This window comes from Leopardus geoffroyi, chromosome X (genome assembly GCF_018350155.1).
Source record: "Leopardus geoffroyi isolate Oge1 chromosome X, O.geoffroyi_Oge1_pat1.0, whole genome shotgun sequence".
NCBI classification, from domain to species: domain Eukaryota; kingdom Metazoa; phylum Chordata; class Mammalia; order Carnivora; family Felidae; genus Leopardus; species Leopardus geoffroyi.
In genome coordinates, this window is record NC_059343.1 from 11,187,433 (window position 1) to 11,203,036 (window position 15,604).

General features: G+C 37.4%; 1 protein-coding gene across 3 annotated transcripts in view; it reads left to right on the plus strand.

The window, feature by feature from the left end:
* The first annotated feature begins 1,797 nt into the window (after positions 1-1,797).
* Positions 1,798-15,604, plus strand: part of GLRA2 (glycine receptor alpha 2) — a 173,447-nt gene continuing 159,640 nt past the window's right edge. Inside the window, exons 1-2 of one of the 3 annotated variants that reach the window (XM_045472631.1) lie at positions 1,798-2,628; positions 4,808-4,941. In XM_045472631.1, coding sequence (XP_045328587.1) covers positions 2,561-2,628; positions 4,808-4,941 — 202 coding nt within the window. In that variant the 5' untranslated portion in view covers positions 1,798-2,560. Of the gene's footprint in view, positions 2,629-4,807; positions 4,942-15,604 lie in introns of those variants that run through there. The other 2 variants (XM_045472630.1, XM_045472632.1) reach the window with 2 other exon arrangements.

Genomic DNA, 15,604 nt, shown 5'->3' on the forward strand with positions numbered 1-15,604 from the left:
GAAAAGAATCTTGAGCACAAAAATTCTTACATGATTTTTCCATAGCATCAATTCAAGAGATATATTTCCAAGAGCTGGTTTTATTTTTCGGGTCAGGACTGCAGGGACGAAATCAAGTCTAGAGTTTCCATGTGGATGAATTTGGAAGTGAACAGATTCAAAGCTGCAGTCCAGGGATGTCTCACACTACACTATACTATTTTCCTTTTAAATTGAATCACCTTTTCTGGGCTTTGGGAGCTAAAAGAACACATCCAAAGAATTGATTTTGTATGTAAGCAGAATGCTTGGGCACTGCTGCTTTTCATCTAAAGAGGAGTTCCTATATTCTCACTGTCTTGGTAGGACGGAAATCTGATAAACGGTTGCATAGACCATTGCTACTCAAAGTGGGGTCAGTGGACCAGCGGCATCAACCTCAGCTAGGAATTTGTTAGAAATGCGGAATTTCGGGCACCACCTCAGACCTACTGGATCAGGATATGCAGTTTAACAGGATCCTCAGGTGATTTATATTAACATTAAAAGGTGAAAAGAACTTGTAATTTTTTTCTCAGAATCTACTTTTGAAAAATAGAGAATCCTTTGCTATTCTGCTATGATATTTAAATTGATCCAAGGGAAGATTAGTCATTTATGGACTGAAAACTAATCATATTATTTTGTTTTAAAATTAAGACCTGCACTCGAGTGCCAAGGTGACTCATAAGGTATATTTTACAGGCAAAAAGGAGGTTACTCACCCAACTCATGGCAGAACATGTATTTTTCATTTCCCCTTGCCAGAAGCTGCTAATTACTTGCACTGAACTATTTACCCCTCTTCTTTTATTAATAATATTTGTGGGGCACCTGGGTGGCTCAGTCACTTAAGCATCCCACTCTTGATTTTGGCTCAGATCATGATCTCATGGGTTCATGGTATTGAGCCCTCCATGGATTTCTGTGCTGACATGGTTTAGCCTGCTTGGGATTCTCTCCCTCTCCCTCAGCCCCTCCCCTACTCTCTCTCTCTCTCTCTCTCTCTCTCTCTCTCAAAATAAATAAATAAACATTAAAAAATAATATTTGTAAAATTACTTTGAAATAGCATACCTGTCATGCTTTTTGTACAGGATTTATAAACTTTCATCATTTTCTCTTTAGCCAGTTTAGGAGAACACCTACACTTTCTTGCATGGCCCTTCCTGGTGATTAACATCTGGAATGGACATATGAAAACTCAACCCCTCAGTCTCTCCCTTCCTTCCTCCGTTTCTTACCTGAAGCCTTACTCTAACCTTTAATCAGGACAGAAAAAAGATTACTACTGCCCCCTGCTGGCCTATTGTATTTTTCCTCCTCTTCAAATCGACTTGAACAGGATGCCCAAGGATTTTGAGCCACGGAAGAAAGCTCAGCGGAAGGGGCTTTCCCTAGTAAAGATGTAGAGATCCTTTGAGAACAGGCGGCTAAAATCAAACAAAAACACTCAGGGGGCGAGGAAGGCATAAAAGGCTTCTAAATTAAATTATCGATCCTCACGAACCTTTTTCTGCACATAGACTTCTCAATGCCAAGGAAATGTCCCCTCCTCTTCAGCACAGGACTCCTCTTTTGCCTCTAGGTTCCACTGACAAGGAATGAACTACCACTCCCCTATTATAATTTCAGTACTCCAGATTCTGCTGTCTCCCCCAATTTCCTTTTCCCACAGCTAGACCGTATTCCCTTTTCTTTTCTGCTTCAAACTCCCGTCCCACCCACCCACCTACAGACTCGCATTTCCAGGGGGTCAGACCCTAACCTCCTTCACCCTCCCCGTCTACCCTGACCTCTGTCCGTCCGATTGTCGTCGCACCCCCCCCCCCCCTTAGCACCCTTTCGCTGAACAGCGACTCACTCTTTGCCTTTGAACATCTGGCTTGTCCCCTCTTGAATGCTCTCCCCGACCCCCGCCCCAAGCGACTGAAAAACGAAACATGCGCACTTCAGAGCTAGGAGCTGTCCGAGTGCTGAAATTTATAGGCTGGGTAAGATCACGTCTCCGTCTCTTTCTGTAGCTCTCATTCCAGCACAGGATCTCAGCAATTTTGCCCTCTTCCCCCCTGCCCATTCCAGCGCGCAGAGTCCTTTCTTCTCTCTCATTTACAACTTCTTTTAAAAAGAGAACATTTTCTAGAGAAAAGAGATTTGCTAAACAGAAAGGACATAAAACAAAAGCCACAGCAACCCGACTTCCAGCATGGCATTGTCACCAGCCCCCTTTGCATGGTGATGCGATTAAGGTAGCGGCATTTTTATTATTCGGAAAAGCGGCTGGGGAATCCATCAGTTCTAAGGCTTTGTCTTTCCTTGGTTAACTGATGGTCCTGAGCCCCGATTTGACCTGACCATGATGCCTAGGACTGGCACTTTTTGTTTTTCCTCAGCAAACTGTATAAGCCCAAATCTCTTTTTGATTTCCAAGGAAACTAGATTCCTGCCAGATTTCGAATCTGGACAATAAATAGATACTTTGTCCTAGCTTCTTTCTGGAATCTTTTCGGGAATATTTTCCACAAGCATCACAGAAACAGGAATGAACCGGCAGCTAGTGAACATTTTGACAGCCTTGTTTGCATTTTTCTTAGAGACAAACCACTTCAGGTAGGTGAAACGACTTTGCATGCTGATATTTTCCCCATGAAAACTGTTTTAAAGAGAATGTGTCATACAATTTTTATCTATTTTTCTATGCCCTGGACCATATTATTTTAATTTTATAGAGGAGAATTAGATTTCTTTTGTTCTTTTAAAAGGCGTAATTATGGGGGGAGGGTAGTAAATTTTCACAAAGGCAAGTTTTATGATGCATAACCCCACTCTATGCATTTCAACACGTTTTCACAGCCAATGTGATATTAAGGCAGTCTAATGAGTTGCATGCTCTTTACATTTCTATATAATAATGATTTTTTTTGCCGTCAAATTCTTCTTAAAGTCATTTAAAATGATTATTGGATGCAATGCTTTTCATGTGGTGGAAGTGATTGGATTAATTTGCCAGGAGCATGCTCATTTTATATAAAATATAAAAGAACCCTAATTCTTAGTCAACTTGAAACTTGTATTTCAGCAACTAGATGCATACTACGAGCACTACAATTCAGGAAATTTCTTGAAACATCAAAAATATTTAAAATCTCATTTTACCACTATATTCCACTGTTTGGTATATTTGGAAGTTGAATGCCTACCAAAATTTAATTAGTATCACATCTTTGTATTTATCTATACATGAGAAATGGACTATGCATAATTAAAACAAGTGGGAAATTATTATTTGCATGCTTGCATTTTCTACCTAATTTATAAATTACTAAATCAATTGATACTTCAAAATATCAGATAATTATCAGTAAGTGAAAGAGCCATCCTAATGGCAGAGGTTCTAAGACAGCGTAGAGATTAGAGATGTTCATACAACAAAGTGTAGGAGACTTCATTTATTTTCACCGAATTTTATGGTATTTTTTCACAGAACCGAGAGAAATGGAACATATAGTGATAATTCTATGAGTACTGGGAAAACCCACTATGTTCCTTTCAGGTTCACACCTACTATGATTAAGAAAAATTGTATGCTGGGTTTCATTAGAATCATCATCACCATCATCATCATCATCATCACCTTCATTACCACCACTATCACCATCGTAATCAAATAATATTTGATTAATCAGATGAATCTGCATATGGGAATGTGAGTATTTTTAGATGACTCTATCAATTTTAACTCCTGCCAAATGTTTAAATCCTCCTTGCATTTAATACTTTGTATTTAATACTACTTCTTTGAAAAAGTGGCAAAAATGTGTTTTCTCAGTGATAGAATTAATTAGATTATTTGTTAAACTATTAAAACAGAGCTTGTAGAATATTATGCTTTAGGGAAGAAATAGACATTCAGTCAGCCACTATGTAATGTGAAAGAATTCATTTCACTACGAACCAAATAGGTTCTTTTTATAAGCCCTTTAAGGAAATTAAAAACATGAGAAATTTTCCAATCAACATTTAGTGTTTTTGATAATGCAGAAGACAAAATGATTTAGAAGTTCTTTTTCATGAATACTTTACTGGAGAGTCAACAATTTAAACACTAATATATAAATAACACCTGATAAAATAATAGAAGTACAGACACACTTATTGTTGACCTATTTTAGAATGAAGATAAATGTCCAAGTGAAGCTTTTCTTTTAGACAATGCATAGAAAATTATTAGTAGTTGATAGCTGGAATAGAATCCAGCAGGTGAGAAAATAAGCAACGGAATAATTAGTTCACTGTTTACTTTGTTCTACTCATATTATTATATACTTCTAATAAAAAGTAGAAGACTTATATATATTAAGGGCTGAAATGCTGGAAGAATTGTTTGAAAGTCATGGAATGACTTTAAGACAATCACATTTTATAAATTACCATCTTCATTTCATTATCATCATCTTTATTTCTCTGATGACTCTAGAAAGAAATAGCTTTAATATATGTCCATGAAATCTACAACATAGGCTATGCATGTTATATCATCTTAAACATCTTTATAGCTACAGTTTGGACATCTGGGAGATAGGAGTCAGGATTTATAACTCTCATCATTTAAAGTTAACTTTACAGAATGTACAAGTTCAGAAGCTGACCAAAGAGTCTATAATTCTCTTTTTCTTCTTACAAACATATCGAATACATTAACAAAACATGATGTCAAACATTCTGTGAGCATTAGTTCTCAGGCGATGGTAGTGGAATTGTTGCTAAAACAAATTAATGATGTATTTAGGACGGCTTTCTGCAAAGACCATGACTCCAGGTCTGGAAAACCACCTTCACAGACCCTATCGCCTTCAGATTTCTTGGACAAATTAATGGGAAGGACATCAGGATATGATGCAAGAATCAGGCCCAATTTTAAAGGTAGGTTCCATTTAAATTTATGTTAAGCCTGTGGGAAATCTAGATGTTTGAATAATACGAAAGAAGTATTAAGGACTTTTTATTATAAAATGGAAACAAGTATAGTAGTCATTTCTCTTTGGCATTCTTTTGACCTAGCCAACATTTAATACCTTAAATTATACAGGTTGTTTGCCACCTTTGAAAACTTCCCTCATTTTTATTCCATTCCACAAAGAAAACTAATGTCAGAGATTATTGCTACATTCCCTATTTTAAGTGGGAGTGTGAGTGGAAATGAATACAAGAGCAAATGATGGATTTGACTTGTATGAATGTCTACCAGGATTCATACAAGATTCAAGGATTGTTCAGGATCTTTGGTTTTTATTTTGAATACCTACTCCCAAAGTGAAATTTAAATCTCAATATAAAACATGCCATTTTACACACTGTCAGGCCTCTCTCATTTTTCAACATTGTAACAAGAGGCTCTAATTGAATACATCAGAAATTTTTGGTTTCCTCTTGTTTAAACATTTTAACTGTTTATTTGAAATTGTTTATCTGAAATTAACAAAAATCATAGAATTGTAAAGTGCACATGTCAAAGATGGTGGATCCTTTCTTTGTTTAATTAGAAACAAACCAAAAAGTTTGATGTTTTTATTTGTTTAACATTATAAACATGTAATTAATCATCTGTAGAAATTACTTCTTATCTGTTTATTTTTATTCTAAATAAGAACCAGTTATAATAAATGAATTATTCCTGATGCTTTAACTTTCAAATACATATTTTAAGAGTCTCTTGTGTTTTGTCCCCCTCCCTGTTTTTATATTTTTGTTTCCCTTCCCTTTAAATGACAATTGAATTTTATCTTGTAATTTAACATAATGCATTGTGGAGTGTTTATATTTTATAAAAGAAGAATCTTATAATATTCATGCATTGTTTTCATTTTGCTTATTAGCAGTTTAATTAGATTGCTTTCCTTGAGTTTTGATTAATTTTATTATTGGCAAATATGAGCATGAAAACTAAATTCTAAATCATTTCTTCTTTAAATGCTACACCTCTGAATATACCCAGCTGAGTGCACATTTCATAAACAGATATGTCAGAATTTTGACAAAACAAATGTTTCTGATTTTTAGAGTATTTCCAAAAGCAAAAACAGAACTAAGTTCAAAGCTTGATTCTGCTAAAAACAATTTTCATGCTCATCCCATTTCATACTAATTTTGTGGTCATTGCTTTGCAAGTCAATATTTGAAATAAAATCCTCTGAGGAACAAGTTGAGAATGAGCTTTCAATGGGACTGCTCATTCATAAATTTATTCATTTAGTCATTCAATAACTTTTGAGTCTGAACTATATGGGAAATATTAACTACTGCATGCTTTGAAAAGTTGAGAGACGAAACAGGTTTGGGAGCTACTGTCAAAAATTTTAGAGGGGAGAGCAGATGTTACATGAATAGTTAAATACAAGATATATAATATTAGACAGAAATAGTTAAGGAGTTAATAGTTAAGTAACATTAGGAAGTACGGATAAAATGCTACAGGATTCCAACAAATGAAAACATGATTTCCTATTAAGCTACTCATGAAAAGGTTCATAGAGAAGGTCCAGAGATAGAAAATTGTTTCAAGTTTATGAGCATCATGCTTAATAGCAGCACTTATTCATTATTTTCTAAAAGTAACTTTCCAAAAGGGGAGAGAAGTGAAGAGAGTAATAAAACAAATGCCCATGTGGCCATTGCTACTTCAAATGACCATATAGAATGAGCAATCACTTTCACACAGCTTTTTTTCTAGTCCTTCTGGGGATGTTACTCTTTGGAAATGATATTTCTCATGATTCTCAAGGATAAATAAATGGAGAGAATATCAAGTATAGCAAATCATGGCCATGTTTTTGAGATCTTTCCACTACTTAAAGACCTGAGCACAGGATGTTTTAAAGACTTATAAAAGGGAAATGGGGTAGATATCCTTTAAGACTCTTAACATTAATGGACTTCATGGAGTTTTGCCTCCCTCTCCCTTTAACTCTTCACCTCAAGGAACCCTGATCCTCTTTCATAAATTTTATTTACATGAACCATTTATATCAGATTAATTACCTAACAGCTCCTACAATTCTCTTTACTCTGAGAATCTTGGCTCTTCCTGGATGTAAAACATTCCCCATTATTTTAGACTAAAATAATTTTCACTCCTTGTGTTCCCATGAAACTTTATATGTCTAATATGGTTCTTTGCATATTTATGTTTTATCAACCCACCCCACAATGCATCTGAGAGGGCAAGAATGTACTATATACAACACACACACACACACACACACACACACACACACACACACACACATCGCATAGGGAAAAGAAGTCATCCTTTTCTCCAGAATGAGAAAATAAGGAATGATAAAGAAAGGAAAATATAGATCAATTATGAAGATTAGTGCTTACAATTAGATGTAGTAGAAGCTGAGGGTGGAAACTTTTGAGGGACCAACCAGGGGTCACAATGGCTAGTAAAGATGATCTTAGCTGAGCTGAGGAGAAAGACATAAAGAGATAATAGGGAACTTGTTAAATGAGGAGGCTAGGAAGAACATTATAGTACTTACTGTAACTTACTGTAGTTGATTAGCAATGTACGAATGAGAAATGTTCTATAGTAGGTAGAAATGAAGGGTAATTAGGAAATGTGACTGTATCTAGAATAGTGACAGGCACCCTGTAAATGCTAAAAAATAAATTGGCTATGATAACAATAAACATGGTGATGAACATGATGCTGAAAACAACAATAATAGTAATTAATAAGATGACAGAAGGGCAAGATTTGACCATAAAAATAAAAACAAGAGCAAAATATGGGTTTTTGAGGTAAAGGGAATGGCTTTTCTAGATGTCCTATTAAATATTAGCTCTTCTCTGTTTTCCTTGCTGCCATACATTGGCAAGGGAAAAGGAAATGCATATGCATAATTTTTCTTATTGGATGGAATTTTTCCTGCATGCTTTTAAGTCAATAAAATATTTCATGTCTATTCCATATCCTTGATGGGCTCTGAAAGATGTCATAATGGGCATATATACAAGAAGGAAAATGGACGTAAGCTAGAAAAGGGGACCAGAAATGAATCAGACTTAGGCTCTATAATTGAGAGCCATTCTTAGAAACTATGGGGGGAAATAGCTTTTCTGATGTGTTGAGGCACAAGTGTATAAACAAAGTCATGAGTCAGTGTTGCCAATTGCATTCCATCTATAAGATCCATAGAGACCTGGGTCAGATCTTGTCAAAACATGAATTTTCAAAATCTTCAGTTCAGATGAAAACACAAGCTATATTCATTCACAATTACCTGGTTCTGAAACCATGGTAAATATTGATTCTATGTCAACAGAGGGGCCACTTTCCCCACTTGGGTGATTTGTCTCATTGTCAGTTGATTTATCATGGTGTTATTCCATCATCCTATCAGATATTCCTTTGTCAGTATTATTGTATCTTGAAAATGCCACTTTAAACATTAAGCTTTTAAGGAATCCAAATGAAATGCTCAAGCCTGGGCAAAATGCATTAGTTCCGATTCTGTCTCTTTGAAACAAAGCTTTTATCTATTTTAATGAAATTTTCTTTGAAAATAAAACTAACTTAGAGTTATATCCTAAGTTGCATCCCAATGTAAATAAATAACATTTCACTATAGCATTCATTTTGGAAGAAGGTCTGGGATAGATAATGCCAGGAGATAATTATTCACTCCACTTCTTTGTGCATGCCATGCACACTAATTTTTTTCTAAGTCTGGGAGACCTAAATTTGAAAGTGTGATGTGTGACATTAAAACCTACATTTGCATGCAATATGGTTTCCTTCATTTTCTAAGGAGTTATCAGCTCAAGAGGTGTTTCGGATACAAGTAGAAATAGATCCACTTCCAAAAAATTAGAGGTTCAGGTTTCTCCCCTTGGAAATTCTATTGTATGTAGCCAAGTGGAGCTCAAGCTCAAATGTGCTTACCAATCCCTGTAGGGGGTAGCTTGAGCACAAATGGCCAGCAGGGACATTTGGAAAGGGTGATTCTCTCAGTTAGTGAGAATGCAGTCCCAGTGTGATCGTTTCTTTGATCACCCTGGTAGATGTGGGGCATCAGATGTTACTGTGGATTCTGAGAAAAAGATTAGAATTCTTGCAAGTATCAGAAGTATGTGACTCAAGTGCAGGAAGTTGCAGAAGCCTTCAGGCACCTGAAAGGGTACAGCCATTTTAGAACAAGACAATAGGAGATAAAAGGGAAAAGGGATTATTGAAATGAAAGGCTGCAGATAACAATGGGAAATTTACGTATGACAGTTTTGTTCAGAAATGATGCTGATGAAGATTCTGTAAAAAAAATTAACGTTTATTTTTGAGAGAGACAGAGTGCTAGCAGGGTAGGGGCAGAGAGAGAGGGAGACACAGAATGCGAAGTAGGCTCCAGGCTCCACATTGTCAGCACAGAGCCCGATGCGGGGCTCGAACTCAACGAGCTGTGAGATCATGACCTGAGCCGAAGTCGGTCACTCAACCGACTGAGCCACCCAGGTGCCCCAAGATTTTTGAACATCTGAAATCCATTGACTGTGTCACAATTTAGCTTTTCTGGACTGTATGGACACCAACCAACACTTTTGTATATACTACGCTGCTACAATGGGCCTACAAGGTGCTTGCCAGGATTTGAGGTGACATCAGGAAGGAGGCATGTACAACACTCTAACAGATTCTGGAAAAGTATATGTTTTCCTTTCCATGGTAACAGAGTAGTATGGTGGAGAGAGTCCTAGACTTGGATCCAGAAAATTCACATTCATGTCCTTTTTGAGAAAAGGTGTCTTCACTTCTCCATGCCTCAGGTTTTCTTCTGCCTTTGCCCATCTCATTTGAGTCCTTCTGAGCATCATATGAGATCATGCATCTGAATGATTTGTCTTTAACTATTATGTTTATTGAAAACAATTTGAATTATTATTACTAGTCCCTCATTTCTCTTTTGTAACTGACACTGATGCTGTATCGCCAAAGCTAACCCTTTATGGCTGTTGGGGCCTTATTGTTACTTGATTTTTGTTAATGGACACACACAAAAAGTCAGAGAAGTTCTAGTACCTTAGAGTGCTACTGCACTAATCAGAGCATAGATGTCATGAGTCTCAGTTGGCTCTCCTTTTATTATATTGGTGGGAAGATTTCCAACTTGAAAGGGCTAGTTCACATTCCTAAATAAGAAACTAAGAGGGAGCCATTTGTGGGAAGGAATTATCTTTATACATTCAAATCCCATCCCTGATTATTTTCTTGGACTCATTTTTTTTACAAGAACCAAGTAAAAGAAAGAACCAACTTTACCTGGCCCTAGAAAGAAGGACCCTGGGTTTAACTGGAAATATATGACTGTCATTTCTTATGTATTTTCTTGTCCACTTACTGTAGTTGCAAGGGTCACTGCACAAGCATGCAGAATTGATTTCTTATTTTAGAATGAGTATTTTAAAGAGAACATTTGGTCTCTACAACATGGCAGGTTAAGAGCACTGGAAATGGAAGCCCATAATTTAGTTGTTGAGAATGTACTGTATTGCTCCTTGGTTGATTCTGGGTAACTTCATATCCTTAATTTTCATTATTGAAAGAGCCTAAGCATGTTATCCTGAATTATATAGTGCTTGCTGTCCATCTTGAAGGACAATTCAGTCCATTTTGCTGTTAACCCAAGACTTCATTTTTTAAAAAAAGATAACAGCATAGATATCAGGGTATCTTGGTCCTTAATGATTAGACATTAAAGTGTGTCCAGTTAGGGGCACCTGGGTGGCTCAGTCGGTTGAGCGTCCGACTTCAGTTCAGGTCATGATGTCACAGTCTGTGAGTTCAAGCCCCGCGTCGGGCTCTGTGCTGACAGCTCAGAGCCTGGAGCCTGCTTTGGATTCTGTGTCCCTCCCTCTCTCTGCCCCTCCCCGGCTCATGCTCTGTCTCTCTCTGTCTCAAAAATAAATAAAAACATTAAAAAAAAAATAAAGTGTGTCCAGTTAGGGCTATCAGGTTTAGAGTGAGGAAAAAATAATCATTAGTTTGTTCCTGGTGGTGCTGAATATGTTTCGTGGTGTGGGATCAGACATGTTTAGAATAGGGTCTTAAAAATGGAAATATACTTGATCAATCCTCATAACACCAAGGTCTTTGGAAATGTTTCGGGTACTCTTTGTGGTTAACACCTAAGAGGCTGTCCTGACTGGGGCATGCAGCATTTGCTCATTGACTTATTTCTTGAGAGGGCTACTTTGGACACTTGTGACTGACTGCAGACATTGTTTGTCACATGAAATGCACTGAAGGAAGGACCTGCACAAAGGAATAGATCTCTAAGTGGTATTCTTAAGTGAGAAAGACATTTAAAAATGAAGCCACTGGGGGTCGCTTGGGTGGCTCAGTCTGTTGAGCGTCCGACTTCGGCTCAGGTCATGATCTCGCGGTCCGTGGGTTTGAGCCCCGTGCTGGGCTCTGTGCTGACAGCTCGGAGCCTGGAGCCTGCTTCCGATCCTGTGTCTCCCTCTCTCTCTGCCCCTCCCCCACTCTTACTTTGTCTCACTCTGTCTCTCAAAAATAAATAAATGTAAAAAAAATTTAAAAAAAATGAAGCCACTGGGTTACCCTCTTGGAGTCTAGTCTAGCTGGCCAAACAAGTGTGGTCATGGGGCAAGTACATGTAATGGTTTTACATCTTTATACTGGAGTCTAAACACACAGTTCATTTCTTTGTTCCTATAATAAATAGTAATTACTCTGAGCCAGGTGCCACATTACTTGCTAAGTATAAGATGGTAAACCAAAATCCAACTTTTAAGTGTCAGTCCTCACTTTACTAAAAACTGGAATATAATTTGTAAACTGAATGCTGTAGGACCTTTGTAGGAAAGAAATGGCACACTCCAATGGGGCTTGAGAAGGTTTGGAAAACCAGTCCTGAAAGGAGACTGTAGTACTCTGAGACTATCAACAACAGACCTGAAGAGGCAAGGGAGGGAGTGGTTACCAGAACCTGGACAACGTGGCTATATAGACAGGCCACTTAATGAGATCTGTAGAGCAATGTAGTCACTCTATGCTGTCCTAGCAGGGAGAAAGCTACAGAATAAATATTCTGATCTTACTTTCCTCCTGTATTCCATTTTCTTGTTGGAGCCTCTCATTGGCCAAATCCAACTAGAAGTTAGAGGGCAAGGGAGCTCAAAGATGCATACCTGCAAGGTCAGATTCCCAAGGTACAGAGAAGAACAGAAAAGAGAAGACAGTGTCTCTGGAAAGAAATGGAAGATAATCAGCAGAAAGCCAATGTGCAAGCAAAGTCATCCCTCAACCTTCCAGTGGTGGAGCAGATATCTCCAAAACTGATAATCAGTTCAGAAAGTCTGCCCTGATCAGTCTTGGGAAAGAAGGGAAGTGAGAAAGGGATGTCATTTGGATATATTATCCCAAGAGTAAATGATACCTCTAAAAGCACAGAAGAGAGAGGAAGATAATGTAAACCGATAGTTCTGTCTCCTAAACTGACAACTGAAAGAGGCACATTGTGCGTGTGTGTGTGTGTGTGTGCACGGTGCGCGCGGGGGCGGGGGGGGGGGCCGAGAGGGGGGCGGAGAGAGAAAGCTTTCTGTGGAGTATATGAATATAATCAATATGGCTTCCCGTCTATCTAATATGTTTATATGTTTGCCAATACTATATTGTTGTGCTTTGCCCCATGGTCATCCCTTCCAGGCTCCTCATACCGGGATGTGTTGCAGGCTTAGATTTGAGCATAAGACTTAATGCCGAGTCTCTTTGGGGCAGCATTTCTGAGATACTTTCTTTCCAGCCATGCTCTTGTGTCCTGCATAGAGCCGAAGAGTGGTAGACGAAGAAAAGATTGGGTGGAGGTTAGAAGAGTGTGAAGACCAGGAGTAGAGTAGTATGTGTTTCAAGGAAATGGTGAGGCCTGTTTCCCACCCCTTGGCTGGTTTGATTACCGCACCTGAAACACAGTTATCACGGCAATTTTGCTACTTTAGGAAAACCTCAGAACCACTTTACCACATAATTTTTCTTTCATTTTTAAAACCCAAGTGTATAGAGAAGATAATATAATCTATCTTTTTCTGATTTATTTACATTTAAATACTGCAAGATGTTGATTTCTAAGAACCACTTCATGTCTAACAAGGCAGTTGAGATTTCTTTTATCAGGCTTTCTCCTACAAAAAGCATTCTATGCCCCAAAAATATATTCAGAAAACAAGGAGTCTGTTTATTCAGCTTTGAACCTCAAACTCTCTGAAAATTGAATGATACACACATTTGGCAAACGGCACTATAGCAACTCAAGCTAAATGATGTGATTCAGAATAATTTATAAATATAATGTGCAATGCTCACAGTGGAATTCTTACAGTCTACTTTTTCCTTTGAGTTAACTCTGGTGTTAGTACTTGAACGTTGCATAAAGTATGTGAAGCCAAAGGATTGAGGATTTAGTACTAAACCAAATGAGCAACCAACCAGATGTGTTTCTCTAACCACGAGTTTCAGAACACCTGCCTCAGGGTCACCTGAGAGTCCTGTTAAAAGGGCACATACCTGGCCCCACGCTTCTCCAGGCTTACCTCTTCAGAACTGCTGAGTGATGGGATCTTAAAATATTCACTTGAACAAATTCATAACACCTTGCAGCTTATAGGGCTAGAATGAGAAAATTTTGCCCCTGTATCTGAAGGATAATACCTTCCTTGTATTGTCCCCAAGATACCACGTGCCAGGAATTGCCTTACCAAATAAAGGGGGGGGGGGAGGAATCCCACAAGAGAAGAAAAAGTCTAAACAGAGACTCATGAGACCTGATTTTTTCACCTAACCTTTCTGGGATTCATTTTTGTCATCTCCAAAAATAAAGGATTTGGACCAAGATGCCTATGTCACTTCCAACTTTGATAGTCCCTTGCCTTTATATTCTAAATTAAAACTCTAGGGTATGTCATTTTATAAATTATTAATTCACCCACAGAAGAGCTGGGATACATCCACTTTTCCTAGAGAACAGGTCTTTCTGCTGAGAAATAGTAATTATGTCCAGATATTTTTTGCAGTTGCCCCTGTCTCATTTTAACTCCCAATATTTCAAGGATGGCCATTATCCTATGGGAAGACTCTGGAAACTTATGAGGGGATTACTGAAGAAATCAGGCATTTATGATTTTGTCTTGCTTTTGGTCTGGAGGTGGCAAATTCATGCACAGAGGCTGCTTCTGGGAAAAGTACCACCATGTTTCTTTAGTTCAGCATCTGGCCAAAGATGTTTCTCAAAACACTAGTCCCATGAAATATTCTCAGATAAGAGGTTTAAAATGTAAAATAAGAATGGGATAGTCTACAAAACATCCTCTGAGAGAGCCCCAATAGTCATTAGCATATTATAAAGTTTCAAGAAAACCTGAAGTAAAAATACACAAATAAATGTTTTTAAAACTTTTTTTTTTTTTCCACAGGGGCTTATCCTATGCTTATTTGATCATGAATTTCTTAAATGAGTAACATTTTGAGGGACTGGTGTTTCATAGAATACACTTTGGAAAATGTGGTCTTGGTAAAATCCATAGTTTAAAAAATTTTTTTATATTTATTTATTTTTGAGAAAGAGAATGAACATGGGAGGGGGAAGGGCAGAGGGAGGGGGACAGAGAATCTGAAGTGGGCTCCATGCTGGCAGCACAGAGCCCAAGTTGGAGCTCGAACTCATGAACTATGAGATCATGACTGAACCAAAGTTGGATGCTTAACCAACTGAGCCACCCAGGTGCCCCTAAATTCCATAAATCTAAATGAAATCCTTTGCCATGAAAATAGATGATGATGATGGAAAACCTATGATGCTCTGATAGATAATATCCATAAGAGTGAGAAGGCTCCTGCATTCAGTAAACTTGGCTTTCATTTTGATACATGGTCAACATGAGCATCCTGATGCCACAAGAGAATTACTCTACAAGTTAAAATATTATTGCAGGCTATTTATCTCCTGTTTCATTTACATGAATAAATGAGCAAACAGTGGTGTTTTGAAAAAACAAACATTGAAGACAAAAGAAAAGACATTAGTCAATACAGCAAAATACTTCAATCGGATGATCATCTTCTATTTTAGTCTTTATGTTTCCTGAATGCTGAATGACAAATACACATCCAAACAAGTGACCTTTAACCTTGAACTAAAGACATTTCTCCAGCAGGCTAGGACAAAGTTTCAGGCCCGTATGAAGAGTTTCCTTTTGGATTGCCATTGTCTCTTTCAGGCAGTTTTCCAAGATGGATAAATTTTATGGTTGTACGATTTCCATTCAGCTGGTGGTTTAGAATTTTTTTCCCATCACGTCCTTGAAATGAAATTTTTCAAATTTGAATCCATTCTTAAAAACCCCACATTTAAAAACATTGAAATTATACAATATTTATCCTAGATAACTTGTGTAGGTTTAAGATTAAGGTCTTCATTTATTAGCACTAAAATATATTCTAAGTGGGTCTTCTCAAAATTAATTATGTTTCATACTTAGATATATAAATTCCCAGGAAAAACTATTGAAAATT